Source organism: Chelonia mydas, chromosome 1 (assembly GCF_015237465.2).
Source record: "Chelonia mydas isolate rCheMyd1 chromosome 1, rCheMyd1.pri.v2, whole genome shotgun sequence".
In the NCBI taxonomy this organism is placed as follows: Eukaryota; Metazoa; Chordata; order Testudines; family Cheloniidae; genus Chelonia; species Chelonia mydas.
The window spans coordinates 367,935-394,658 of record NC_057849.1 but is presented as its reverse complement, the minus strand read 5'-3'; the positions used below and the strand labels follow the sequence as shown (position 1 = coordinate 394,658).

Here is a 26,724-nt window from a genome sequence, read left to right as displayed (position 1 = left end):
TGGTGCTGCCAGTGCCCACCTCCAGGATCTGCTCCCCCTGGCTGGAGGGAGGGGGCCGTGTGTCGAGTTAGTCTGTCTTGGTGTGAGGGTTGGAGATTTGAGTATAGACTCTGGATGCAGGGGTCTCTAGGGGTGGAGACTGGGGGGGAACAGGATCTGGGAGCAGGGCTCCCCCTGGGGGTGGGGTCTGGGTGTGGGGCTCCCCCCTGGGGTCAGGGATCGGGTTCTGGGGGCAGGCCTTCTCCTAAGGGTGGGGTTCCCTGCTGACCCTGCCTTGTCTCCTGACAGCTCCTGGAGCAGAACTGCAGCACGGCCCAGGGGGACGCACTCCTTTGTGCAGCCGCTGTCTCCTACTTGGGTGCCTTCCCCCCACCGCGGCGCCAGGAGCTGCTGGAGAAGTGGCAGGATATCTGTGCCAGGCGCCAAAGCTCCCTGGGGCCAGACGACGTGCGGAGGGTGCTGGAGAAGGAGCTGCCCTGCCCTGGCCCGGCCCCCCGTGGCCCAGCCCTGCTCCCTGTGCGCCAGGACTTCTGCCTGCTGACCATGCTGAGCTCAGAGAGGGAGCAGCGTGCCTGGGACAGGGCCCGGAAGCCACACGACTTGGCTGGGCGCCAGGCCGCCCTGCTGCTCTGCACAGACACTCGCGCCTGCTCCCGCGGCTGGCCCCTGCTGCTCGACCCTGACCATCAGGCCCTCACCTGGCTCCTCATGGCACAGAAAGTGGATGAGGGTGAGTGAGGGGAATGAGAAGCCAGGCCTGGGACCAGCTCACCCCCCACCCCAGCACCTGGCCCTCTGCCTCGGGTGGGGAGTGAATGAGCCCTCTGCTACTGGGGACCAGTGGCTCTAGAGAGAGAGGTTATTCCTTCTGCCAGCAGCTCCAGGACCCTCCAAGCAGCACAGCTCAGGTTCCTGGAGTCTCCTGAAAAGTTCCCCCAGCCCCATCCGGGGCCTCAGGGAAGGAAGGCCCCTTCTGCGAGCCCCTTTTCAGGCTCTGAGTAGGAACCGTCTCCTGTCTCCTGCAGACGAGTCCCTGCTCTTCGCCGGCTTGGACACGCTGTCCAGCGCCGAGGAGCCAGGAAGGAACGAAGAGTCACCTGAGAAAAATCTCCAGGTGCTGTCGGCTGCAGACCCCAGGCTGGAGCAGAACCTCCTGGCTGCAGCCAGCACTGGTAAGGGCGGGCGTGTGAGCCGTGACCAGCTGCAGTGCAGGGCGTGGGGTCGACACAGCATGCCCCCAGCATGCCACTGGGCCTGACCTGGCTTCCAGAGACTCTGGGCCCCCAGCATACACCCCCTGCAGACAACTGGCCTCCACCATGCTGGGAGCCCAGCAGGGCTCCCCAGAGACACTAGGGCCAGGCCTGCATTCTCTGAGTCAGATGGTTATTGCATGCTGGGGCCCCTCACCCTCAGTAGGTAGGGAGCTGGGCAGGCTGAGCAAGCGATGGGGGTCAGGCTATGGGGGGCTGGGCAGGCAATGGAGGGCAGGCTATGGGGGGCTGGGAAGGCTGAGGGGGACTGGGCAGATGATGGGGGTCAGGTGGTGGGGGGCTGGGCAGATGATGGGGGGGGTCAGGTGGTGGGGGGATGGGCAGGCGATGGAGAGCAGGCTATGGGGGCCTGGGCAGGCTGAGGGGGACTGGGCAGATGATGGGGGGGTCAGGCGGTGGGGGGCTGGGCAGGCGATGGAGGGCAGGCTATGGGGGGCTGGGCAGGCTGAGGGGGACTGTGCAGATGAGGGGGGCTCAGGCGGTGGGGGGCTGGGCAGATGATGGCGGGTCAGGTGGTGGGGGGCTGGGCAGGTGATGGGGGTCAGGCTATGGGGGGCTGGGCAGGCTATGGGGGACTGGGCAGATGATGCGGGGGTCAGGCTATGGGGGGCTGGGCAGGCAATGGAGGGCAGGCTATGGGGGGCTGGGCAGGCTGAGGGGGACTGGGCAGATGATGGGGGGTCAGGCGGTGGGGGGCTGGGCAGGCAATGGCGGTCAGGCTGTGGGGGGCTGGGTAGGCGATGGGGGTCAAGCTCTGGGGGGCTGGGCAGGTTGTGGGGGGCTGGGCAGGCGATGGGAATCGGGCTGTGGGGGGCTGGGGAGGAGAGCTGGGCAGGCGATGGGGGTCAGGCTCTGGGGGGCTGGGCAGGCAATGGAGGTCAGGCTGGGGGGGCTGGGCAGGTGATGGGCAGGTGGTGGGGGGCTGGGCAGGCGGTGGGGGTCCAGCTGGGCCAGTGATGGGGCAGGAGCTGGGCCCTGGTGGTGCAGCAGGGGGATAACTGAGGCTGTTTCCCCAGGGTTGCCCGTCCTGCTCCTGGACTTTGAGAAGAGCCCCGGCTGCCCGGTTCTCCTGCAGCTCCTGCAGAAGGAGACGCTGCTGGGGGTGGGGGGCTGCACCCTGCGCTCAGAATCGCTCGGGGCTGTGGAGGTGCTGCCCTCCTTTCGGCTCTACCTGAGCACCACCCTGCCGCTCCGTGACTTGGGGAAAGGTAAGCAGGACAGGGCAAGCCAGGCGCTGGGGCTTCCCACCCTCCAGGGAACACTGCCTGTCATCTTTAAACCCCCTGCTTCCCCTTTGCTCCACCCCTGGGGCTCCCTACCAGGGACCAGCGACAGACCCCCCCCATAGCTCGTGCTGAGCAGGGTGAGGCAGGGTTAGCTCTTCCCCTCTCTTCCAGGACTTGGCCTGGCTGGGCCTTTTGGGGAGGGAGGGGCAGGGCTGAGCACAGGGTGCTGGAGGGTGACTTCCCAGAGCCCTGCCGAGAGGGGCTCCATTTCCCTGCTCCTGGTGCAGTCCCCATCTCATGGCAGGTCTTGGCTCTTTGTATGGGCTTTAGCATAGGGGCCATCCAGTGTTGCCCAGAGATATCCCTACTCCAAACACATAGCGCATTGTAAGCAGCCTTAGTTCTACCAGGAGTGGTCCAGAGTTCCCAGTGGCTCTGGAGAGGAGCTGGGACCTAACTGGACATTGGCTTTTGGCCTCCTGGCTGGGGGAGAAGGACCCTGAGGTCAAAAGGGGGCGACAGTGGAGAGGCACGGTGCTGACTTTCGTTCTCCCTCCAGCAGCTGTTCAGTGCTGTGACTGGCACAGGGGATTAATAGCACTTAAGGCCAGAAGGGACCATTAGATCATCTAGTGTGACCGACAGACTTCTTGATGTCAGCTGGCAGCATGCACAGGAGTACACAGTGGTACAGGGGTCCATCCTGAGAGCTATATGGTTGGGAGCTTTACGCTCCTGGGAGGGTCTCCCAAGGCAAACAGGTCTGAGGGGAGGTCCCAGACAAAGCATGGTCCAATCCCCCAAGTCCTCAACAGTAGATCAAGCAGAAGAAGATCTTCGGATCTCAACGGCTGTGAAAGCAGATGAAGGCTGCAGCAAGTTGGAGATCTCCAGTCGTCTCAGACTTTCTCTGCCACTGGGCCCCAGATCTCCAGCTTGTCATGATGGCGTGGTCGCTGTACGTGCACCAGCTTCCCCACATTAAAAGAAATCGCGCGCAGGCCTCTACCAGGGGAAATAACATCTTTGCAACCTTCCCAGCCCTGCAGCGATGGACTGGTTGTGACAGGGACGGGATTAGTGACTCTGGCAGTGCCTAGCCATGAATCTGTGCATAGGCGGGTGGTAGTTAGATGGTCATCTGGCACCTGAACTGAGACAGGTGCAATTCGGCAGCTGCTATCGCAACTGAGTGGTCCTCTTTAGCATCCCCTCTGCTCACCCCTCATGGGGAGAGGGCTAGAAAAGGTGCCCCTAAACCTAGGCTCTCTCACCCACTCCTGGCTGGATTACCGCAGCCAGTGGGATCACTGTGCCTGTGGTTGAAGCTATAAGAACATAAGAACGGCCATACTGGATCAGACCAAAGGTCCATCCAGCCCAGTGTCCTGTCTGCTGACAGTGGCCAATGCCAGGTGCCCCAAAGGGAGTGAACCAAACAGGTAATGATCAAGTGATCTCTCTCCTGCCATCCATGTCCACCCTCTGACAAACAGAGGCTAGGGACACCATTCCTTATCCGTCCTGGCTAATAGCCATTAATGGACTTAACCTCCATGAATTTATCTAGTTCTCTTTTAAACCCTGTTATAGTCCCAGCCTTCACAACCTCCCCAGGCAAGGAGTTCCACAGGTTGACTGTGCGCTGTGTGAAGAACTTCCTTTTATTTGTTTTAAACCTGCTACCAATTCATTTCATTTGTTGGCCCCTAGTTCTTATATTATGGGAACAAGTAAATAACTTTCCCTTATTCACTTTCTCCACACCACTCATGATTTTATAGACCTCTATCATATCCCCCTAGTCTCCTCTTTTCCAAGCTGAAAAGTCCTAGCCTCTTTAATCTCTCCTCATATGGGACCCGTTCCAAACCCCTAATCATTTTAGTTGCCCTTTTCTGAACCTTTTCTAATGCCAGTATATCTTTTTTGAGTTGAGGGGACCACATCTATACGCAGTATTCAAGATGTGGGCGTACCATGGATTTATATAAGGGCAATAAGATATTCTCCGTCTTATTCTCTATCCCTTTTTTAATGATTCCAAACATCCCGTTTGCTTTTTTGACTGCCACTGCACTCTGCGTGGATATCTTCAGAGAACTATCCACAATGACTCCAAGATCTTTCTCCTGATTATTTGTAGCTAAATTAGCCCCCATCATATTGTATGTATAGTTGAGGTTATTTTTTCCAATGTGCATTACTTTACATTTATCCACATTAAATTTCATTTGCCATTTTGTTGCCCAATCATTTAGTTTTGTGAGATCTTTTACCATAAACCATAAAAAGACGGTGACTTTTGCTACATGGAATGTTCTCACCCGATGGATAACAAAGATAACGTACGGCCAGAAAGAAGAACTGCTGTCGTCGCCAGGGAACTTGTGAGATATAACATCAGTGTCACTGCCCTGAGTGAGACAGGGTGCCCAGATGAAGGTCAACTGAGAGGAAAAGGTGGAGGCTACACGTATTTCTGGAAAGGAAAATCTGCAGAGGACAGGCGCATTCATGGTGTCGGTTTTGCTGTTAGGAATAAATTTGTCATTCAGCTTACAGAATTGCCGGTAGGAATCAATGAACGTCTTATGACTCTTCGTCCTGAGCTCAGCAACACTAGTATGCCCCAACACTTGATTCTATCGAGGATATCAAGGAGCAGTTCTATAGAGATCTTGACCGAGTCTTGACCAACATTCCCAAGGAGGACAAGACCATTCTCCTCAGAGATTTTAACTCTACAGTCAGGCATGAGTCAGATCTCTGGAATGGCTCAATCGGAAAAGAAGGAGTAGGAAAGGCTAACTCCAACGGCATCCTCCTTCTGAGCAAATGCGTAGAACACGGCCTGATCATCACGAACACCCTCTTTAGACAAGGTGAGACATGTAAGACCACCTGGAGACACCCTTGCTCCAGGCATTGCCACCTTCTTGACTATGTTATTGTTAGAGCTCGAGATCGGAAGGATGTCCACATCACGATGGTCATGCATGGAACCGATGACTGTTGGACAGACCATCGCCTTGTTAGATCAGTCATGACTTTCCAGATCGCCTGAAGGCATTGCAAATAGGCAAAATCAGTACGATAGAAATTCAGTGTCAAGTCCCTTCGAGATATAGTGACTCGGGAGAAACTTCAGCAGTGTCTCCAAGAGAGGTTTGCCTCTATGCCTACAGCTGATGATTAAGATGAAAATTTCTGGAAGGGATTAAAGGCTGCCATTCTCGGCATGTGCTGAGTCCATGGACTATGTCACCCAGCATCACCAAGATTGGTTTGATGAGAACGATGCTGAGATTCACGGTCTGCTCGATGAGAAAAGAAAAGCTCATTGCATGTGGCAACACAACATATCACACCGGCAAAAGAAAGAATCGTACAAGCAACTCAAGGCTGAAGCCCAAAGGAAAATCCACAACATCAAAAATAAGTGGTGGCGAAAAAGGCCAAGGAAATTGAGCTTTATGCTGATAAACATGACATGAGAAGCTTTTTTCAGGCAATAAGGGTCATTTATGGTCCAAGCTCCCATGGTCCCACACCACTCCGAGCCCAAGACAGGTCAACGTGGTTTAAGGACAGTGAAGCCATAAAAGCCAGAGAGAAGGAGCATTCTGAGTCATTCCTGAACCATGAGTCAACTGTCTCTGATGCCACTATCGAATCTATATCTCAACGACTATCACTAATCATGGGCCACCTTGAAGGAGAATTTTTGGACAAATGCACCATGAAACCAATGATATACCTGAGGTACGTCGATGACATTTTCATATTCTGGATGGACGGCTTAAACTCCATCACAGATTTCCACCACAACTCCAACAACCACCATCTGTCCATTAAACTCTCTCTGGAACATGCCCCCACCAGCATCAATTTCCTGGACACCACAATCAGCTTCGATGATGGAACCCTACAGACAACTATTTACAAGAAACCCACAGATCACCACACCTACCTTCAGAGATCCAGTAACCACCCCAAACACACCAAGAAATCTGTGATCTACAGCCAGGCACTCAGATATCACAGAACATGCTCTGTAGAGAAAGTCTGGGTTATACACCTTAACACACTCAAAAGCACCTTCACCAAACAAGGACACTCTACCAGAGAAGTAGAATCTTGGAACAGGCCACCCAAATACCCCAAGACAGCCTGCTTCAGTACAGAAATGTCCCCCCCTGAAACTGCACACCCTTAGTGATCACCTACCACCCCACTCTGCAACCCACACAGGGTATCCTCCAACAGCTACAGCCATTGCCTTCCCCATCCCAGGAGCTGGTTCCCCAGTGAGAAGTCTGACAGCCAGGCCACGAATGTTTCAAAGGGTGACCCCATCCTGAAAGAAAATTTCTCCTGAACCTCCACTGCTGGCCTTCAAACAATCCCCCAACCTCTCCAAGCTCATCATCAGAAGCAAGCTCCCCATAGACCAGGACCCACCAAATCAATGCCGCACCAGACCCTGCCAGAACAACAGATGTAAACCCTGCAGACATCTTTCCACTACCGTAATGAGAAGACTGAAGCAAAGCAGGCATTAAGCAGCTCTGCCTTCCTATCATCTTCCGTGACCAGCTCACCTTCTCCATTGAGCAGCGGACCCACACCATCCCTGATCTTTCTTTTTTGTCTGACACATTTGAAGAACCCCTTCTTGTTGTCTGTAGCGTTCCATAACCAGTTGTAACTCATTCTTGGCCTTGGCTTTCCTGATTTTGTCCCTACACGCTCACACTCTGCCCATGTACACTTCCTTGGTGACGTGCCATCCTTCCATGTCCTGTATGGGTCCCTCTTGGGTTTGAGAGAGCTAAAAAGCTCCTTGTGCAGCCACATTGGCCTCCTGTGGCTCTTCTTATCTTTGCTCTGCGTCAGAATAGCTGGATGTTAAGCACCCAGCATTACATCGTTTAGGACCTGCCAGCCCCTTCGACTCCTTTTATTCCTAATTGGTCTTTTCTAATTGTCCACTATTTGAGTCAGTTGAAATCTGCCTTTCTGAAGTCCAGTGTCCGTGTTTTCCTATTCTCATGTCCTCCTTTCCATAGGATCTCGAATTCTATCAGACCATGATCACTTCCTCCCAAGTTCCCAACCACCCTTGCTTCGCAACTAATTCATCCCTGCTGGTCAAAACCAGATCCAAAATGGATGACCCCTTACTTGTTTCCTCAACTTTCTGAGTCAGCGACTTGTCCCTTGCACCCTTAGAACTTGCAGGACATGAGCGCTGCCTGCCTGCCTGCTCCTCTCCGCACGCTGCTTTGGATGAGATGGAGTCCACAGCTCAGGTGCTGACTGCGGCCGTTATTCTACATCGGGCTGCATGGCTGCAAGCTTGGGGCATCCTGGCTGAAGTGCAATGAACACCAGAGGACCTGCCTTTGGAAGGTCCAGATTAGGCTCTGCAAACTCGTAGTGATTCCAGGGCCACCCTGAAGTCTTTGGCGTGTTAGAGCACCGCTGTAAAGAGGAAGTAGTTTGACCCGCCGGCCCTGCAGAGACACCACGTTCTCTCCACAGGACTCATGGCAATTTGCACATATGTAACTCAGCATGCCAGACGTCCCGAGTCATGCAGATGTGACTGACGTTGGTCTAGCATCCCTCTATCATCCATGGACATGCTGGCACATACATGTGGTCCTTCTGTCCTCCCTGAACAGGTGGATGAACCCTGCCAATGTGCACACAGAGCTCCCATTTGCTCTAATTCTGCCTTTTCTGGCCCAAGATGCAGATTGTGCGCGCCTGGGGACCTTTTGGAACCACTGGCTCAGGATCTGCCCCTCCATGTCACCAGCAGGACACTTCAGGCTGGCTCACGAGTCAAGAGTGTCTCCCTCACTGCGCATGATGCTCCGTACAAGTGCTCGCAGATGACACTGTGGTGATGTTTTATCTCATAGGCAGGGAGGGGCCAGGGCAGACCCCTCACACCAAGAGGTGTTGGCCCTCTGGAATCTCTGCATCAAGACGAGAATCCCCCTTTGAGTGTCTCAGCACGCCCTGGCAACCTGCCTCAGCAGGTCATTCAGCAGAGATCAGAAACAGTCTCTCAGCTACAAGGGAGTGAAGTTATTTTTTCAGGTTGTCGGGGTGCCAGAGCTGGACCTCTTCGCCACCCAACAGAACAAAAATGGCATCCGTTTTCTTTGAAGGGAGGTCTCGCCAGGTTCAAGAACAAATGCCTCCTATTGTCTCTGGAGGTCAAACTTCTTTATGCTCCCGCCCATCCCTATGGTGCCCAGAATGGTAGCCAAACTCACACAAGATTGAGCTGTTTTTATTGATGGCTTGGCCTCAGCCTCACTGATTCGCCGACCTTTTGAGCCTCCCCAGTTGGGATCTAAGGCCTCTCCCTCAGGAACCAAAAGTCATTCCTCAGGACTATGGCCAGACTCTGCAGCCCAGCCCTCTCCTGGCTGCGCAAGGATTAGACCATCACTAGCTGCCTGCTCTGCTGTGGGTCAACATGTTCCTTCGAACAGCAGAGACTCCTCTACCAGCTCTGCTTGCCGTCCTAGCAAAGCACTCTCTCTTCACAGGCTCCTAGCAGTTTTTCTGTGTTATCTGGGTCACTTAAAAGATCAAGGCCTTTCCTGCCATGAGTTCACTAAGGGTTCACCTGCCTGCTATCTCAGCATTTCAGCTCCCTACAGAGGGCAGGGCTGTGGTCTCCAACCCCAGGACATCCAGGTTTCTGAAAGGTCTGGACAGACTTTTCCCTCCTCGTGAAGCTCCATTGCCAGGACCTCCATTTGCCCCCTGGCCACCTGCTTGTTGGTTCATCTCTCAGTGTAGCTAGCGTTTAACAGCTATCACTTCTGTGAGGCAGGCAGCAGTGCCCCAGGCCTGTCCGGCCGACCCTCCCGCTACGGTTTTCTACAAGGACAAACTGGCCCTTCAGCCACACCCCAAATGCCTCACCAAATGGTTTTGGCTTTTCATAAGAATCTGTCTGCCACCCGTCTGCCCAAACCTCCCCCTCACACAGCTGTGGGAAAGCTGCAGGCCCTCGACGGTCAGCACACTAGCGTTTTATGTGACAGGACTACGGCATTTCAGTTATCGCTACAGCTAGTTCCTTGGCTGAAAGAATGAAAGGAAAAGTTGTGACTTCCCTGGGATTTCTTCAGGCATTTGCCTGTTGCTAATACTCCTCTCTCTCCGAGAGTGGTCCCACATTCTACACGGGCTCAAGCAGCAGCAGCTTTCCTGGGTCCCGGTCCATCAGTAACCTTCGCAAGGCTGCTAGGCGGGCTCCGGTTCCTACGGTCACCCTGGCTGTGTCTCTCCCTGGCCTCCAGGGCAGGGCTGGGTCTGGGCGAGCAGTACTACACCCCTTGTTTAGGTGGGCTCCCATACCCGCCTCTGGCTGGCAGTGCTTGGGAGGCACTCAGAGTACAATGCACATTGCAGCCACGCCCCACCTCCCTCCCCTCTGCATCAGGCTCACTGTAATATTGGCTTCTGGCGGGGTCAGAACGGCGCCAGCCCTTTATACCCTGGGCTGGCAGCACAAAGGCCTATGCACTGGCCACCGGATGTCGCTATGGGACAAACGTTCGGGCACGCATTGAACGGAAGAGTTACCACCGTTTCACTCTGCTGTGCTGGTGTCTCGCCAAGTCCCAGCTCCCTCAGGCCTTCTCTTCAGCAGAGACAATTAAGATTTATGGGGCCCTGGGTACAAAGAGCATTTAGGCCCCCCATGGCCCGGAGGCCCAGGGCTACCAGAACAGGGGGTTAGGGCCTCCCCCACTTAACATGGGCATAGTAGCCTCGGGCAGGTGTGGAGTGGCAATGGCTCTGCTTCATGCCGGGGGGAGCTCCTGCTCCTGCTAGCAGTGCAGCCTCTTACCAGTGTGGGGTCTGAGGTGGGCCTTAGACCCCCCACCTCACCACAGGGCCCTGCCCCCTGCTCCTCCTCTTCCCCCCAAGGCCCAGCATTCCTCAGCTGCAACATCAGCCTGGTCCAGTGCCGCCGACAGCCAGTGTTGTGGGCAGCCCATCCAGGGCCATCAGTGAGAGGTGTGGGGCTGCTCCTTGGGCCTCTGGCCACTGCCCCCACCACAGCCCCAGGCCCCCTGTGCCCTCACTGCCTGCCCTGGGCTTGCTTCACTGCAGAAATGGACCACGCCTTCCTGAAGGGCCTGACTGTGATTGACTTGAGCCTTAGCCAGTCAGCGCTGGAGGATCTGCTGCTGGAGGAGGTGCTGCAATCCGAGAGGCTGGAGGCCCAGACCCACTGGCGCACACTGCAGCTCAGCATCCTGCAGCTGGAGGACAAGCTGGAGGACACGGAGGTGAGAAGGCGTCACTGGCCCAGCACGGAGAATGGCTCCCTGCTGGGGCCAGCTCACACCTCCCCCCGATGCCAGGCCTGCCTGGAGGGTGCTGGGGGCACCGCGGGAGCAGCCCCAGCCCCCAACTGCCCCTGCCCCTGCAGGAGGAGGAGCCTCAGCCTGTTCTTAGCCACACGGGCATTGCTCCCTGGCTGATGCTGGGCCTGCCCCCCATGGCACCTGAGCCCCCCGTCGCACCCTGTGACACCTGAGCCCCTCGCCGTGCCCCAATGACACCGAGCCCCCCCCACACTGTGTCCCTGTGACACCTGAGACCCCCCACAGGACAGCTTAGCCCCTACTGCGCCCCCCCATGACACCTGAGGCCCCCCCAGTCGCTGTGACACCCCCCACCCCCAACGCTGGGACCCACCCCCTGCTCTCTGTGCAGGAGGAGTTGCTGGAGCTGATCTTGCAGCCGTCGGGCCCCCTGCTGGAGGAGGAGGAGTTCCTGTCTCTCGTGCGGCTGCTGCAAGCCCAGCTTGAGACCCTGCACGCCAGCCATCAGCACCTGCTCTCCCTGCGCCAGCACCACCTGGCCACGCAGGCCAAGTACCGGCAGGTGGCGCGCCTGGGGGCAGCGCTGCACCAGGCCCTGCAGCAGGTGTGCCGTCTGCACCCCTTGTACCACTGCTCCCCGGCCAGCTGCGTGGCCGTTGCCCACAGGGCCCTGCTCGCCACCAAGCGCGCAGACGCCAGCAAGCAGGAGGCGCTGGAGGCGCGGCTGCTGGAGCTCAGCAAGTGCCTGTCCCGCCAGCTGCTGGCCCACGCTCAGCCACGCCTGCAGGAGCCGCACAACCTGCTCCTCAGCTTCCTGGGGGCCCTGGCACCCCTGCGTCTGGCCGGCCAGCTCAGCCCGCTGGACTGGCTGGTTTTCTGCCAGGGGCTGCAGGCACCTGCAGCAGAGCAGCTGCTGCAGCCAGCCAGGGCAGCGAAGCCGGGCTGGGTGCGCACCGCAGCCTGGCGCGAGTGTGGGCTGCTGGAGTGCCTGCCTGGCTTCCAGGGCCTGCGGGCCTCCCTGGCCGAGCAGGCTGCCCAGTGGCAGGAGTACTTTCGCCTGCCCGCCACAGTGGTGGGCCCCGCCCTGTGCCCCAGCCATGCCCACCTCAGTCTCTTCCAGCGGGCCATGCTGTGGCGCATCTTCTGCCCCGAGAAGCTGAGCAGCGTGCTCCGCGACCTCGTCACCTGCCTGCTCGGCCGCCCTATCGCCGAGGACGCCAGCTACAGCGCTGCCACCATCTACACCTGCAGCCAAACCGACCTGCCCCTGCTCTTCCTCACCCCACCCTGGGGCCTGCCCGGCGCGGCCACACACCCGCTGCACTGGATCCAGCAGATGGCCAAGCAACGGCACTGTGTAATGCCAGCCCCGCTGGGGCGGCACCTGGGGGGGCACCATGGAGGGAGACTGGTGGAAGAGGGGCAGCAAGGTGGGGTGGGGGAGGGGCCTGGGGGGGCACCTTGGTGGGCGGGGCCAATGGAGGGAGGTTGGTGCAGGGGAGGGCATGGCTTGGGGGGACAGCAAGGTGGGATGGCCAGAAGGCAGAGAACAGCTAAGGGTGCTGGTGTGGGCACTGGGGTTCAGCGGGGGCAGGGTGTCCCGTGCTGGTTGCTGGGCGACTGACCCAAGCAGGCCTGAGACCCCCTCCCGCGGATCCAACACCCCTGCTTGGGCAAGGGCCAGGCCGGCTGCCCTGCCCTGCGGGGAGCTGGGGGGCAGGGCCTTGAGGCCAGGCCGGTGTAACCTGCTTCTTCTGCAGCTGGGCATCGTCGTCATCTCCCTTGGCACCCCGGGCTGCATGCACCATGTGGCCGAAGCCCTCGGCACCTGCCCCAAGCTGGGCCACTGGCTGGTGCTGAACAACTGCCACCGCCAGGAGCGCTGGCCCCCGGCGGTGCTCGCGCAGCTCAGCAAGCTCCAGAGAGCCCCTGAAGGTGAGGGACCCTCACCCCCCCCACCTCGGGACCCCAAATGCTGTCCCACCCCGGCCTCCCCCTGTGCCTGGCTGCTCCTGGGAGTCGCTTGCCTGCCTGCACCCCCATGGCAGCTTCCCCTCCAGCCGCCTCCCAGGCCTGCCCCATCCCCCTCCTGTGAGCAGACTCCCATCCCTCCATGTCCTGCCCACCCCCCAGCTGCGGCATGAGGATTTCTGTGCCTTTGTCTCTTACTGCAGGGGGGGCGAAGGCCCCTGAACTGCAGCTGGCAGACATGAAAGGGGACGAGATCCACCCCAAATTCCGCCTCTGGCTCATCGCTGCAGCTGATGCCACAGGGGCCGTGCCAGGTGCGTTGGTACTGTGCTGCGTCTGCCAGACCTGAGCTCTGCCTACCCAGCACATGGTGCCCCTTCCCCACAGGCTGCAGCGCACCGTGTGGGGTGAGACTAAGCCCAAGCCACCCTGTGGGCTGTGGGGAGAGGCGCCAGGTGCAATGTGCGCCCTGCCGTTAGCGCACTGGGGCGACCGCGTTAGTCCCTAAGCGGTGTCATGTGGGGGCAGGCGCAGAGGGTGACGCCCGTCTGTACCCTGCAGGTGCTGTGCGCCGCAGTGCAGTGACGCTGTTCTGCGAGACCCCCCAGGAGCTGAAGAGCAGCCTGCAGCGCAGCTACGGCCAGCTGCTGGGCCAGCCGACCTGGCATGCCGCGCAGGAGCAAGGGCTGGCCCTGCTGGTGCTGCACGCCGTGCTGCTGCACAGACAGCACTACGGCAGCCTGGCACAGGCCCGGCTCTACCCCTGGTGAGTGAGGCCAGGCCGACCCCCCCCCCGCTTCCCCAGCTGCCCGAGGTCTCACCGCCTGCTGTGTCCCCCAGGAGCGAGGCGGAGCTGTTCACAGGCCTGAGGCTGCAGGAGCGGCTGGCGAAGGTGGTGTCCAATCCTGAGGAGGCCATGCAGGAGCTGGCAGGTAGGGAGGTGGCCAGAGCCCATCCTGCCTCCCAGAAACACTTGGGGCAGCAGCTGGACCCATCCCTGCCCTCGCCCTCCGCGCGGTGCCCCGGAGCTCAGGCTGGCTGGGCCCAGGGCCGTGACGGTTCCTTGCTGTTTCAGGGTCGATTCTCTACGGCGGTTACATCCTGGATGCTGGGGATACAGAGGCCGTGCAGAGCTTGAGCCAGCAGTGCTTGGGCAGTGCCTCGCGTCTGCTGCCCCCCCGGGGGGTGCAGACCCTCCTCACCGCCCTCATCAGGGGCTCCAACCTGGGTAAGGAAGTGCCCCTGCTGCCCAGTCTGCTCCCCCAGGGGTGCAGGGAGCCCTTGAGAGCGCTGCATGCCCCCCGAGGGCAGAGAATGGGGCTGGAGCTGGAGGAGCAGGGACACAGGGGGAGGAAGGGGGCTGCGACTGACTGTAGCTTTCTGCCCCCAGCTCTGCCGGAAGAGGACGTGATCGCAGACACCCGGGCCCGCATACAGCAGCTCCCGGGCCCAGCAGACCCAGCCTCCTGTGGGCTGCACAAGGGCCTAGAGCAGCAGCTGTTAGAGAGCCAGAGCTCAAGCCTGCTTGCAGACCTGCTGCGTTCTCAGGACCTCTGGCAGCCAACCCCCCGGCCGAGCACCCAGCAGGGGGCCTTGGGGCAGCTGGTGCAGCAGGGGCTGGAGCTGGTGCAGGAGCTGCAGGACACGCTGCAGCAGCGAGGCTGGGAGGTGGGGGCCAGAGGGCATCTCCCAAGTGGGCGCACACGGCCGAAGCCCCGGCCCCTGCTTCGCTTCCTGCTGGAGGAGTGTGGCAGCTTCCTGGCCCTGCTGCAGCAGGTGGAGCGGGACCTGCACTGTACTCAGGAGCAGCTGAAGGGGCGGCCCTGCCAGACCCCACGCTGCTCCACCATCCTGCGGGCACTGGAGCGGGGACGCCTCCCCCGCCCCTGGCTGCCCTATGCCCCCACTGGCCCCCAGGACCCAAGCAGGTGGCTGCAGACACTGAAGTGTCGCTGCCGGCTGCTGTGCGGGTACCTGGGGATGGCGGCTGGGCAGCCCGTGCTGCTCTATCACCTCTCTGCCTTCCAGTACCCACGGCGCCTCCTGCTGGCACTGCTCCAGGAAGCAGCCCGGGTCGAGAAGAAGGACCTGGACCACTACCACCTGGACCAGCAGGTAATGCCACCCCTCTGACGCGCAGGGCAGGCTCGCTGCTCCTGGGAAATCCCCCTTGGCCCCTCCCCAGTGCCAGCACCGGCCTCCTGATCCTCCGCTGCTCTTCCAGGTGCTGCCCTGCTCGCTGCCGCCCAGCTCCCCACCTGAAAGCGGGCTCTACCTGACCGGCATGGAGCTGCACCACGCCCTGTGGGACACGAGTTCAGCCCTGCTCCAGGAGACGCTCCTGGGCCAGCCCTGCCTGCTGCCCCCCATCTGGGTGCAGGCTGTGGGGGAGGCCTGGCGCGCTCCAAGGCCCAACGCTTCCCTGCTGCAGTACAGCTGCCCCATCTACCTTGGCCTGCCTCAGCAGCCCGTGCGCTTGAGTAGCCAGCGGGCTGTGATGCACCTGGCGCTGCCCTGCAAGATGCCACCCGCCCTGTGTGCCCAGCACCGGGTGCACATTGTCAGCACGCTGCCCTGCCTGGAATAGAGGAGAGAGCTGGTGTGTGGGACGCAGCATGGCCCTCGGGGGAAGAGCAGCCACAGGCCACCCTGTTACCCTGCCCCCACACTCCAGCACAGCCCCACGAGGGCTCAGGACTCGGCTCGGGTGACCAGCAGGAATCACACAGCACGGCTCTGGGACTGCCCAAAGGAACAGGCTGCAGCTGCAATCCCCCCATCACCAGGGCAGCAGCTGCAGCCAGACCCCCATGGGCCCCTCTGGGGGCGTGGCCACATCAGTGGAAGATACTCAAGGGGGCAGTTTGGCAGCGCGGTTTGTGCCACTCCCCAGACGCAGCCCCAGGTACAGAAATAGATTGATATATTAGTGTGTACAAAACATGCTGCCTTTGCTCTCTGTCCAGGCCCCTGGCTGTGTGCAGGGCCCTCCCTGCCAGTCCCATGTCCAGGCGCGCACACATATAAATAAGGCTGAGGCAGGCTGGATACAGTATTTACAGCCCTGCAGAGGGGCTGAGGCCTGCTCCGGGGCCTGCCCTGCGGAGCCCAGGTGCTGTGCCCGGCCTGCGGGATCCTCCATCCCATCCCGGCTTGGCTGGGGCTCATTTCAGGTCAACGTCAAAGTCCAGCACCAGCAGCTTGGTCTCCTCGGTGCCATTGCGGCTGCCCACAGCACACACCAACTTTGTGTTGGAGGCGCGAATGCGCCACACCACCCCCCCGCTGCCCCCACTCTCCAGGGCCACCAGGTTGCGCACAAACTCGCCCGTCTTGAGGTCCCAGAGCTTGACGGTGCCGTCGTCCGAGCTGGTCACCACGAACTTGGAGCTGAACTGGAGGCAGGTGACGGCGCTCTGGTGCTTGCTGGGCCCTGGGGGAAAAGCACTATTAACACCTGCTGCGCTGTCCCCGGCCTCGCAGGGGGCTGACGCAGCGAACCTCACTGCACCCCCGCGGCCTGGGTCCGCACCACACCCCCAGCAGTATCTATCCCATCCCAGCTGGGCAGTCGCCCCATGCGCTGGCTGAGGACAGGGCTGCCCCCACCCCGCCCCACTTACCCTGCAGCGTCTGCAGGCACTGGCCTGTTTTGATGTCCCAGATCTTGACGGTAGAATCTGCGTTGCCCGAAACCAGGATGTTGTCCCGCAGCTCCATGCCACTGGTGAGCGACTGGTGCCCCATCAGCGTGTGCAGGCAGTTACCGCTCTCCATGTCCCACACCCGGATCGACGTGTCCAGAGAGCCACTCACGATGTGCGTCCCATCGAACTGCCCGGAAAGAGACCGGGTGAGCCATGGCACACCCCCAGGGCTGCCCCTCCAGCAGGGAGCAGGCACGGCCCAGGCAACCCCGGGGGGGCCTGGCACACCCTGGGCATGCAGCACAAGGGGCTTGGGCAGGAAGCAAACCCAGCTGGTGTGAGAGGGAGTGTTCTCGTCTGGGGGGGGGGGGGGAGGGGGGGTCTCACCTAGGGGCGGTGCCTGGGTAGGGGACAGGGGGCGGGGCCTGGGCAGGGTCTCACCTAGGGGCGGCGCCTGGAAAAGGGGCAGTTTCTGGGCAGGGTCTTGCCTGGGGATGGTGCCTGGGCAGGGGACGGGTTGGGGTCTGGGCAGGGTCTCACCTGCAGGGAGTAGACGCGGTTGGTGTGGCCCTGCAGTGTGTGGATGCAGCTCTCACTCTCCGGGTCCCACACCTTCACCGTGTAGTCGTAGGCGCCGCTCACCACTTTGTGCCCATCGTACTGGACGCAGCGCACGGCGGCCACGTGCCCCATCAGCACGTGCAGACACTGCCCGGTCTCGATGTCCCAGAGGCGCAGCGTGGCGTCCCGCGAGCCGCTCACCACCCTGCAGACGACAGGCACACTGAGCAGCAGCAGCCCCGCCATGCCCCCTGCTTCCCCCCGGCCCAGCAGCCCCCCCTGGGATGGGCCCCTCCACCCGGCCCCCCTCCTGTGCGGGCTTCCCCTGCCCCACTGATCAGCTCCAAAGTTATCTGTCCCCAGGCAGGTGCCCTGCCCCCCTGCTCCCATCCCTGCGCCCCCCCCCAGGGTTACCTGCTCCCGTGCAGGTGCATGCAGCGCACAGTGGATGTGTGTCCGTACAGCGTGTGCACACACTCGCCCGTGTCCGCGTTCCACACCTTCAGCGTCCGGTCCGTGGAGCCGCTGATGACGATGTTGTCCCTCATCTGGGAGGACCAGACCCCCCCTGTGTGACCCACCAGCGTCTGCACACACTGCAGAGAGCAAGACAGAGTCAGCGGGGGCAGCCACAGGGGGAAATCCCAGGTGCGAGAACAGCCAGGCCCAGGCTGAGGCCACCCCAGCCCCCTGCAGAGGGAGCAGATGCCCCATTAGGAACAGCAGCGTGGGAGCAGCCAGCCAGGCTGCTCAGCCACCCGCCCCTGTGGGGCCCAGGGACACAGCAGCCCCAGCTGCAGGCCGGGCTCACCTCGCCAGTGACGGCTGACCAGACCTTCAGGGTGTTGTCATCGGAGCCACTGACAATGCGGTTGCCACAGAACTGCAGGCAGGTGATGACATGGTCGTCATGTCCCTTCAGGACCTGTGGAGGGAAGAGCCAGTAACAAGGGAGCCAGCCCGGACAGACCTCCCCCTCCCAAAGGAAACAAGCAGCACTGGAAGTGAAGTGGGAATTTTTTGGAATATTTTCATGACCCCATGTGTGCCTCAGTTTCCCCTGGGTGACTCAGTCTCCTTAGGGTGGTGGTGGAAGGGACTGAGTTTGCTCTTGAGGCAGGTGAGGGGACATAGTTGGGTGTCACCTGCCTGTCATGAAAGATGTGCTCGGAACCCACCCAAATCAACAAGGGGCCCGAGAGCCCTTGAGTTCCTGGCCGTGCAGGGGAGTGGAGAAGGAAGGGTGGGAGGGAGGGGAGAAGTGCTGGCTGCTGGAGGGAGCTGATCAGAGGGAGAGCAGCTTGGCTTGGCTCTGGGACACTGACCAGCACGGTCTATGCTTTTACCCTCATGTCTCTGGCTCACTGGACTCCCTGCGCTGTGTCCAGCAGCCCCACAAACCCGACTGGTCTGAACTCTGCCTGCTGTCATGGCAAACAGCCTGCCAGGGCAGAGCTCGCGGCGGGATGCAGGAGGGCACGCAGAGGCTGTCTCAGGCCGCGAGGCGGCGGCATGGCACACCCTGAAGGAAGCGAGAGACCCCTTGGCATGTGGAAAGGGTTTCTCCAAGAGACTGTTCCAATGCTGGGGGCGTACCCCCGACCTGGGGATCTGTGACAGGGCTCCACTCCAGACTCAGAGTAACATCCACCTAGACTGCAAATGGCCTTCCCCAGACCCCCCAAGAGGCTGCTACAGAAGCGAAGTCACCAGCGGGGTACAAGGCAAAGTTCTGCCCTGGATCACTGCTATGGCCCAACTTTGGACCAGTCTCTGGGAGGACCCCGGGGGTCTCATTCTTCCCCCAGGGTCAGCCACGTGGCCTCGCTGCTGCCTCAGCCTGGACTTCCGGGCACCTGCGGCACATGTGAGCTTCATTCAGCAAGTGCGAGGCAGAGGCCTGAGGGAGCCGCACGCCCCTCGGCCAGCGTCTGCAGGCGTGCAGCCAGCGTTCCCCAGCAGAAGAGTGTGTTTGTTGACTGAGGCCGCGGTGAAGCCCTTGGTTAGGCCAGAGAACAGAACGTTACAGCACAGTCCATCTGGTCAGCCCAGAGCCCCAGGCCCCCCCTCTGTCCCAGTTCAGGTGTGTGCCGACTGCTTCCCGCAGCCCAACTCTTAACTCCCGCCTCACCCCCCAGCCCCTTGGTCCCAAGCTGGGGGAGGCGGCTCAGCCCCCTGCGGAGAGGTGGGGAGTCCCGATCTCTCTGAGTGTCCATGTCTGGGCAGCTGGATTTGCCATGGTCCTCCCAAGAGCGCCGCTGCTGTGGAACCTCAGCCCCAGACAGGGAGGTGCTATTCACACCCGTGTCTTACCCTGCCCAGAAAGCAGGGGACAATGCAGGATACACGGGAAACTGAGGCACACAAAGCTTCATAAAAATATTACAAAAAATTCCCACTTCATCACAAGTAGAAAGCGGCCAGGAGACAGAAAGCAAAGAGCCGGGCCACTGGTTCGTCCTCCCCCGAGCGGGAGCTGAAGGTTCTGGACTAGCTCCCATCTTGGCTGATGTATTTATTAGTGATCAGGAAAGTGGGGGAGCAGAGAGGGGAAACACTGGGGTCAGTCGGGAGCAGAGAGACTGAATCCGGCTGGGGGGAATGGACAGGACGACAGCCGTGAAATCCCATGTCAATAAGTGCAGAGTAACGTGCACGGGCGGGGGGTGTCTGTAAACCAGGACACCTCACAGGAGGCAAAATTAACCCTTTCAGCTCAGGGATGGGTGCTGGGTGCCACTATAGGCAGCCCAATGGAGCCCTGCAGGCAAAACTGCCAGAAGCTGTTGGCTGCACCGGGGATGGGGTGCGAATGCCTTCGGGTCACTCAATGGTGCAGCCCCGCCTGGACGCCGCACAGTACTGGCCCCCATGACCCCCAGGGCAGCGCTAACGGGCTGGCAGGAATCACCAAGGGCTGGGAACAACTCTCCTATGGAGAGAGATGGAAAAGATTGGGCTCGTTACTTGAGAAGGCAGAGAACAAGAGGGACATGGAAAATGTCTATAGATCCTGACGGGGAAAGAAACCAGGGGCTTCCGTTCTCCCAGTCCCATAGCACTGGGACAAGGGGACAGTCAATGACACGGAAAGGAGAGACACTGTGCAATTAGCCTGTGGAACTCACTGCCACAGATCTTCCAAGCTGGCCTCTGAATGGCTCGAAAGCTGCTCTGACCTCACCAACCTTGTCTCTCTAACGCCCTGAGATCAACCCGGCTACAGCAACTCTGCAAGGAAGGGAAGGGAAGGGCTCCTCCTGCATCAGGGCTTAAGCCCATCTCTGCCCATTAGAGCCCAGATTCCCTAGAACTACCTCCTGCGGGTTCCTGCGTCTTCCGCCGAGGCACATGGTGCTGTCCTGCAAGGCACCAGGTACGAGGCAGGCTGGACCCGAGTTTGACCCTGCCTGACAGGCCGTGTTCAGCTGCACTGTCAGACCATGGGGGAAAGCCTCAAGGCAGGACACTGGCCTAAGTGCTCAGAGACCCCAGTTCAATGCTGTCAATCAGCAGCTCGGTACCTCAGTTTCCCCTCTCTGCAGTGGGGATGACGGTCCTGTCCTGCCACCCAGACACTGCGGTGATGGGCTGCAGGCAGACAGACCAGACTCTACTTCCGGCCAGGGTCACTGGGGAAAGGCAGGCCAGGCTGACGGTTCCTCTGCAGGGCGCAGGAGCAGCGGGTTCAGAGGAGCTCAGATCATCCCAGGAGAGACCGTGAGGCCACAAAGGGCCATTAGATCCTGTGATCCAGAGAACCCCCCCTCCCCGGTTCCCCCCGCACTGAGCCCGACGGCTCGTGTCTAAACCCCCCTCCCCGGTTCCCCCCGCACTGAGCCCGACGGCTCGTGTCTAAACCCCCCTCCCCGGTTCCCCCCGCACTGAGCCCGACGGCTCGTGTCTAAACCCCCCCTCCCCGGTTCCCCCGCACTGAGCCCGACGGCTCGTGTCTAAACCCCCCTCCCCGGTTCCCCCCACACTGAGCCCGACGGCTCGTGTCTAATCCCCCCGGTTCCCCCGCACTGAGCCCGACGGCTCGTGTCTAATCCCCCCGGTTCCCCCACACTGAGCCCGACAGCTCGTGTCCAGAGCTTGCTGCAGAAAGAGGCCAGGGCCGGCACTGAGCCACCGAGAGATGGGGAATCCACCACGGCCTTGGGAGTTAGTCTCAGCGTTAGACATTGGGGTCTTGTTTCCACTGAGCTTGTCTGGCTTCAGCTTCCAGCCGTGGTCATTGTCAGTGTCATCAGTGCCGTACAGAGGGGAAAATCCCCTCCCTGGCCCTACACACTGCTCCCCTGTGTGCGTCCAAGGGCCGCATTTGCCCGTTGGGCCACAGTGTCGCACAAGGAGCGCCCGTCGTGTGTCTGCTGATCCCCAGATCTCTGAACAGTGGCTCCTTTCCAGGACAGTCCCCAGGCCTCCTGGAGGGACAGCCAGCACTCCCCGGGCCTAGATAGGTAACTGCATCTTACCACATGAAAACTCTCCTTTGAATGGGTCCCACTTCCCAAGAGAGCCAGGTCACCGACTGCCCCGCTCGCCTCTGCAGCTCTGCCACCCGCACGTCTTACAGGCACATTTCCAGGTCACAATGAAAACGCTGACCAGGGCTAGGCAGCACCATGCCCTGCAGATCCTCACGGGGAACACCCCATGGGATGGCAATTCCCCACTGCCAGCCAGCCAGCCTGCCCTTCCCGCACTGAGCGTGTGCTCTGCTGACAGACAGCACCGAGCGATTCCTCAAAGACGCCTCGTCGGCCTGCGGCATCACTCGCAGTGACCAGCTCCAGCCAGTCATGGGTCTAGACCGGAGCCCGATTTCTTTTCTTCCCAGATACTTACAATGCGCCCTGTTGTTCCTGGCCATGGATTGCTTCCACTCCCCCTATCGCATCTGTGCACCTCACAGGGCCTAGTTCACCCTACCTATTGGCAGGGGCTCTGAGCAGGGGGCACTGCTGGGGGATGGCTCACGCTCACCCACCTTGGGAGCTTTGAGGTCTCCGCTGCGCCAGTTCATGTCGATTTTGTGCTGACGCATGAAGGCGAATTTCCAGGGGCTGTACATGAAGCCGGGACTCAGCAGGCGCCGCTTCCGCAGGTTCAGGGGCTCCTCGATGCCTGTGGCAGGGGAAGGCAGCGAGACGTGGGCACAGGACTCCCAGCAGCGGAGCAGGGGCGGCGCTGCCCTCTCCGGTAGGAGAACAGGCCACCAGGGAGCCAGGGCAGGCAGGTGGAGGGGCCAGGCTGGGAGTCTCAGGGCGGGGGAGCTCCTGCAGGAGCGGGTGCCAGGAGCCTGTAGGGCCCTGCCCCACTTTGCCTCCTGCAGGGAGAGGGAGTGGCTCGGCAGGGGACATGGCCTGGAAGGGGGCGGGGCTCCTACCTTCCTCCCTGCACTTCTCCCTCCACAGCAGGTTGTCCTCAGCCAGGACCCTCCAGTAGCGGCAGGTCTGGGCGGCGCGGAGCAGGTCCCGGGGCTCCAGGAAGGACAGGACGTAGAGCGCCAGCTGCACAGAGGGGGCAGGTCAGGGGCAAGTCAGGGGCCAAGCCCCACAGGGCCAGTGGCTCCTGCTCTGCCCCCAGGCTGGCCCTTCCCTCGCCCCACTCACCTCCTTGGGCAGCAGGGAGATGAAGTCTCTCTGGAACTGCGGCTCAATCACCTGCATCATGTACTTGATCTGGGAGGGCTCGCAGCGGTCGATGAGCTCGTCCAGGGCCACCAGCTTCTCCGGGCCGCTCCACCTCTGGGCAGGAGAGAGCGCATGGGAAGGCCTGTGTGCCCCGGCAGCTGTGCCCCACCCTCACTGCCCTCCCCACGAGCAGCCCCCTCCCCCCATGGTCCCAGCCCCCCGCCCAGCCGCCCCTCCCCGCACGGTCCCAGCCCCCTGGCCAGCCGCCCCGCCCCCTCTCCCCCGCGGCTCCATCACCCCACCACACATGCTTTCCCTGTCTGTGACAGAGGAGGGCCCACTGGGCCGGCCCCGCTGCGCTGATGGGGAGGAGCCGGTCCCCTACCTGAAAGGTGCGGAGCCAGTCCTGCAGCTCTGGGGGCGGGGCGACTGAGGGGATGCGGCGCCGGCGGCCCTGGCCCGGCTTGGCGTTGCGCAGGTCCCCAAAGGTGGTGGTGGGGCTGGGAATGCAGGGGCCCAGCGTCCTGGTCACCATGGAGAGACCCATCAGGTGAGACACAACAGCACTGGGGGAGTTATCTATACTCCTCCACCCCCCATTCTCAACAGCCAACCCCCAGCCACCAGACCCCCCCACTTGCCAGGCTCCCCCACCCCAAGAACCAACTGCATCCACCCCCCACTACCCACCGCCCCCTTGCCCCACACATCCCAGCCCTGCCCCGCACGGTTCCCCTTCGCTCAGCCGAGCACCCTGGGGGCCGCGAGCTGGTGCAGGCTGACTGGCGGGCGGGGTGTGTGTGTGTGTGTTGGTAAGTGGTGACCCCTTTTCCTGCTGCCCCAGGACAGCCCAAAGCTCACCTGCCGTACTCTGAGCCCTTGCAGAGCTTCTTGCCAGGGGACAGGGCCCTGCTGTCCAGGCCATGCTCCGACTTCCGCTTCATCTGCAAGCGGATGGGAGGGGGGGATTGTTAGGCCGGGGGACCCACAGTACAGCCCCCCAAAAGGCTAGGGGAGTCCCTGGGGGAGGGGGAGGGGAGGGATCACTAGGGAGGCATGTAGGCTGAAGACAGCCTGAGGGCCAGCTCCCAGCAGAGGAGGAGCATGAGCCTGACTCAGGCAGCACAGGAGCCTGGGGGCCTGGGCCCCAAGCCTGGCCCAGCAGGGAGGAGACACCCCATGCTGCACCCCTCAGGGCTGGAGCTTCCCAGCTCACTAGCTCCCAAGGCAACATGTGTCAGGCCCAGAGCAGTCCCTACACCAGGCCGGAGAACAGCTCCACTCCAGGCCCAGGCTACTCTCCAGGGAGGCTGGGCCTGAGGCCAGGCAGGGCCACGGTGCAGTCTCAGACACTCACCCCTCCCGAGGCAGCTTTCTCGGGAGCGGGGATCCCAGCCCCAAAGGCCAGGACAAGAAGCAAAGGACGAACAGCAAATGCTGGCAGGAGCTGAAGGCTGGCCACCCCACATGGCGCAGCCAGCTGGCTTCTGGAGAGACCCTCAGGGACCCCCTGCCCTCCTCCGCCCAGACCCAATACCACCCCCAACAGACAGAGAGACCCCATACCACCTCCAGACAGACAGAGACCCCGTACCACTCCCAGAGACCCCGTACCACCCCCAGGCAGACAGAGACCCCATACCACCCCCAGAGACCCCGCACCACCCCCAAACAGACAGAGGCCCCGTACCATCCCCAGAGACCCCGTACCACCCCCAGGCAGACAGAGACCCCTTACCACCCACAGACAGACAATGTTCCCTCTAATTTTTTCCGTCCACGTGTGGAACAAATTTTGTTATGTGCACTGAGGTATGTCTAGATGTGCGTCACCAGTAGAAACAAAAAATCTAGATATAATATATATTTTCAAAAAGTTACCATAGGGATAATTACTTCAGACAGGACAGGTTAGGAATTTTAGAACTCATTACTCAAAAAATTAAATTTAAGTGTAAGAGAGAAAAAAAATTATGAAATGCACAGACCAGTCAAAACACCAAAATAAAATTTGAAAGAATAAAATTACAGAGAATATATGTGCATTGCTAGAACTACCAAGAAGTAACAACAAACAAAAATAACACAAGTATGTGTTCGGAGATAAGTGTGAAAGACTCTGTGTGAAGTGGGCTGTAGCCCACGAAAGCTTATGCTCAAATACATGTGTTAGTCTCTAAGGTGCCACAAGTCCTCCTGTTCTTTTTGTGGATACAGACTAACATGGCTGCTACTCTGAAATCTCTGTGTATGTGTGTGTATAGAGACACACAAACTCTGTGTGTGTGTAGACGTGTGTATGCGCGCATGTGCACGCAGAGACAGGCTCTGTGTGTGTGTGTGTGCAGAGAGAGACAGACTGTGTGTGTGTATAGACACACAAACTGTGTGTGTGTGTAGACTGTGTGTGTACGTGTGTACATGTGTGTGTGCGTGCAGAGAGAGAGACTGTGTGTGTGCGTACAGAGAGACTACGTGTGTGTACAGAGAGACAGACTGTGTGTGTGCGTGCAGAGAGACTGTGTACGTGTGTGTGTACGTGTGTGTGTACAGAGAGACAGACTGTGTGTGCGTGCAGAGAGACTGTGTGTACGTGTGCGTGTGTGCAGAGAGACAGTGTGTACGTGTGTGTGTGCGCACAAAGAGACAGACTGTGTGTGTGCGTGCAGAGAGACTGTGTACGTGTGTGTGTACGTGTGTGCATGCAGAGACTGTACGTGTGTACGTGTGTGTGTGTGCGCACAGAGAGACAGACTGTGTGTGTGCGTGCAGAGAGACTGTGTACGTGTGTGTGTACGTGTGTGCATGCAGAGACTGTACGTGTGTACGTGTGTGTGTGTGCGCACAGAGAGACAGACTGTGTGTGTGCGTGCAGAGAGACTGTGTACGTGTGTGTGTACGTGTGTGCATGCAGAGACTGTACGTGTGTACGTGTGTGTGTGTGCGCACAGAGAGACAGACTGTGTGTGTGCGTGCAGAGAGACTGTGTACGTGTGTGTGTGTGTATGTATGCAGAGACACAGACTCTGCACACGCGCATATCTGTGTGTGTAAGAGAGAGAGATTGTGTGCGCTGGGGAAGTCTCTGAGAGACCGTGCGCTGTTTCCATAAGTTAAACGCACTCGCTCACCAGCTTTCAGACCTCAGACCCTTGGGGCTGTTCCCCTCCCGTGCTGGGGTGCATGGGGAGGGGGACACCCTGACATCAACACTCTGCCCCTGCACAGACAGCAGAGGCTCCGGGGCAGAGGGCTGCCAAGCAGCGGGGCCGGGGCATCTGAACATGGGCTGCCAGCCTGATGGAGCCTCTCTGCTAACCAACCGCAGGGCACTTCAATCACTCCTGGGGCGCAGATTAGATGGGGCGCAGTTTAGAGGGAACACAGCCGACAGACCCCCGTGCCCCCCCACAGACCCTGTGCCGCGCCCCACAGACCCCGTGCCACCCCCCACAGACCCCAATCCACCCCCAACTCACAGACCCTGTGCCGACCCCCCCGATAGAGGGTCCCCCGTGCCCCCCCCACAGACCCAGTACTGCCCCCGACAGACCTTGTACCACCCCTGACAGACCCCCATCAGATACCCCATACCACCCCGACCCCCAACAGAGCCCATACCACCCCACCCCCAACAGACAGACCCTGTACCACCCCTTACAGACAGACCCCCATCAGACACCCCATACCACCCCTACCCTGAGAGAGCCCGTACCATCCCCACTGCTGACAGACCCTGTACCACCCCTTACAGACAGACCCCCATCAGATAACCCATACCACCCCCACCCCGAGAGAGCCCTACCATCCCCACTGCTGACAGACCCTGTACCACCCCTTACGGACAGACCCCCATCAGACACCCCATACCACCCCTACCCCGAGAGAGCCCGTACCATCCCCACTGCTGACAGACAGACCCTGTACCACCCATTACAGACAGACCCCCATCAGACACCCCATACCACCCCCACCCCGAGAGAGCCTGTACCATCCCCACCGCTGACAGACAGACCCTGTACCACCCCTTACAG

At 60.2% G+C, this 26,724-nt stretch overlaps 2 protein-coding genes across 2 annotated transcripts in view; one reads left to right on the top strand and one right to left on the bottom strand.

The window, feature by feature from the left end:
- Positions 1–15,677, top strand: part of DNHD1 (dynein heavy chain domain 1) — a 148,835-nt gene extending 133,158 nt beyond the window's left edge. Inside the window, exons 33-44 of the mRNA XM_043525948.1 lie at positions 289–730; positions 1,026–1,172; positions 2,291–2,482; positions 10,655–10,833; positions 11,993–12,229; positions 12,633–12,807; positions 13,047–13,157; positions 13,405–13,609; positions 13,684–13,775; positions 13,919–14,071; positions 14,234–14,958; positions 15,068–15,677. Coding sequence (XP_043381883.1) covers positions 289–730; positions 1,026–1,172; positions 2,291–2,482; positions 10,655–10,833; positions 11,993–12,229; positions 12,633–12,807; positions 13,047–13,157; positions 13,405–13,609; positions 13,684–13,775; positions 13,919–14,071; positions 14,234–14,958; positions 15,068–15,430 — 3,021 coding nt within the window. The 3' untranslated portion in view covers positions 15,431–15,677. The remainder of the gene's footprint in view (positions 1–288; positions 731–1,025; positions 1,173–2,290; positions 2,483–10,654; positions 10,834–11,992; positions 12,230–12,632; positions 12,808–13,046; positions 13,158–13,404; positions 13,610–13,683; positions 13,776–13,918; positions 14,072–14,233; positions 14,959–15,067) is intronic.
- Positions 15,678–15,749: 72 nt separating this feature from the next.
- The window catches only part of LOC102930812 (F-box/WD repeat-containing protein 7), a 35,968-nt gene continuing 24,993 nt past the window's right edge, over positions 15,750–26,724 (bottom strand). Inside the window, exons 4-13 of the mRNA XM_037905467.2 lie at positions 23,552–23,634; positions 23,076–23,214; positions 22,670–22,804; positions 22,444–22,567; positions 22,045–22,181; positions 17,863–17,976; positions 17,466–17,647; positions 17,031–17,256; positions 16,467–16,677; positions 15,750–16,276 (exon numbers count right to left, since the gene is read on the bottom strand). Coding sequence (XP_037761395.1) covers positions 16,008–16,276; positions 16,467–16,677; positions 17,031–17,256; positions 17,466–17,647; positions 17,863–17,976; positions 22,045–22,181; positions 22,444–22,567; positions 22,670–22,804; positions 23,076–23,214; positions 23,552–23,634 — 1,620 coding nt within the window. The 3' untranslated portion in view covers positions 15,750–16,007. The remainder of the gene's footprint in view (positions 16,277–16,466; positions 16,678–17,030; positions 17,257–17,465; positions 17,648–17,862; positions 17,977–22,044; positions 22,182–22,443; positions 22,568–22,669; positions 22,805–23,075; positions 23,215–23,551; positions 23,635–26,724) is intronic.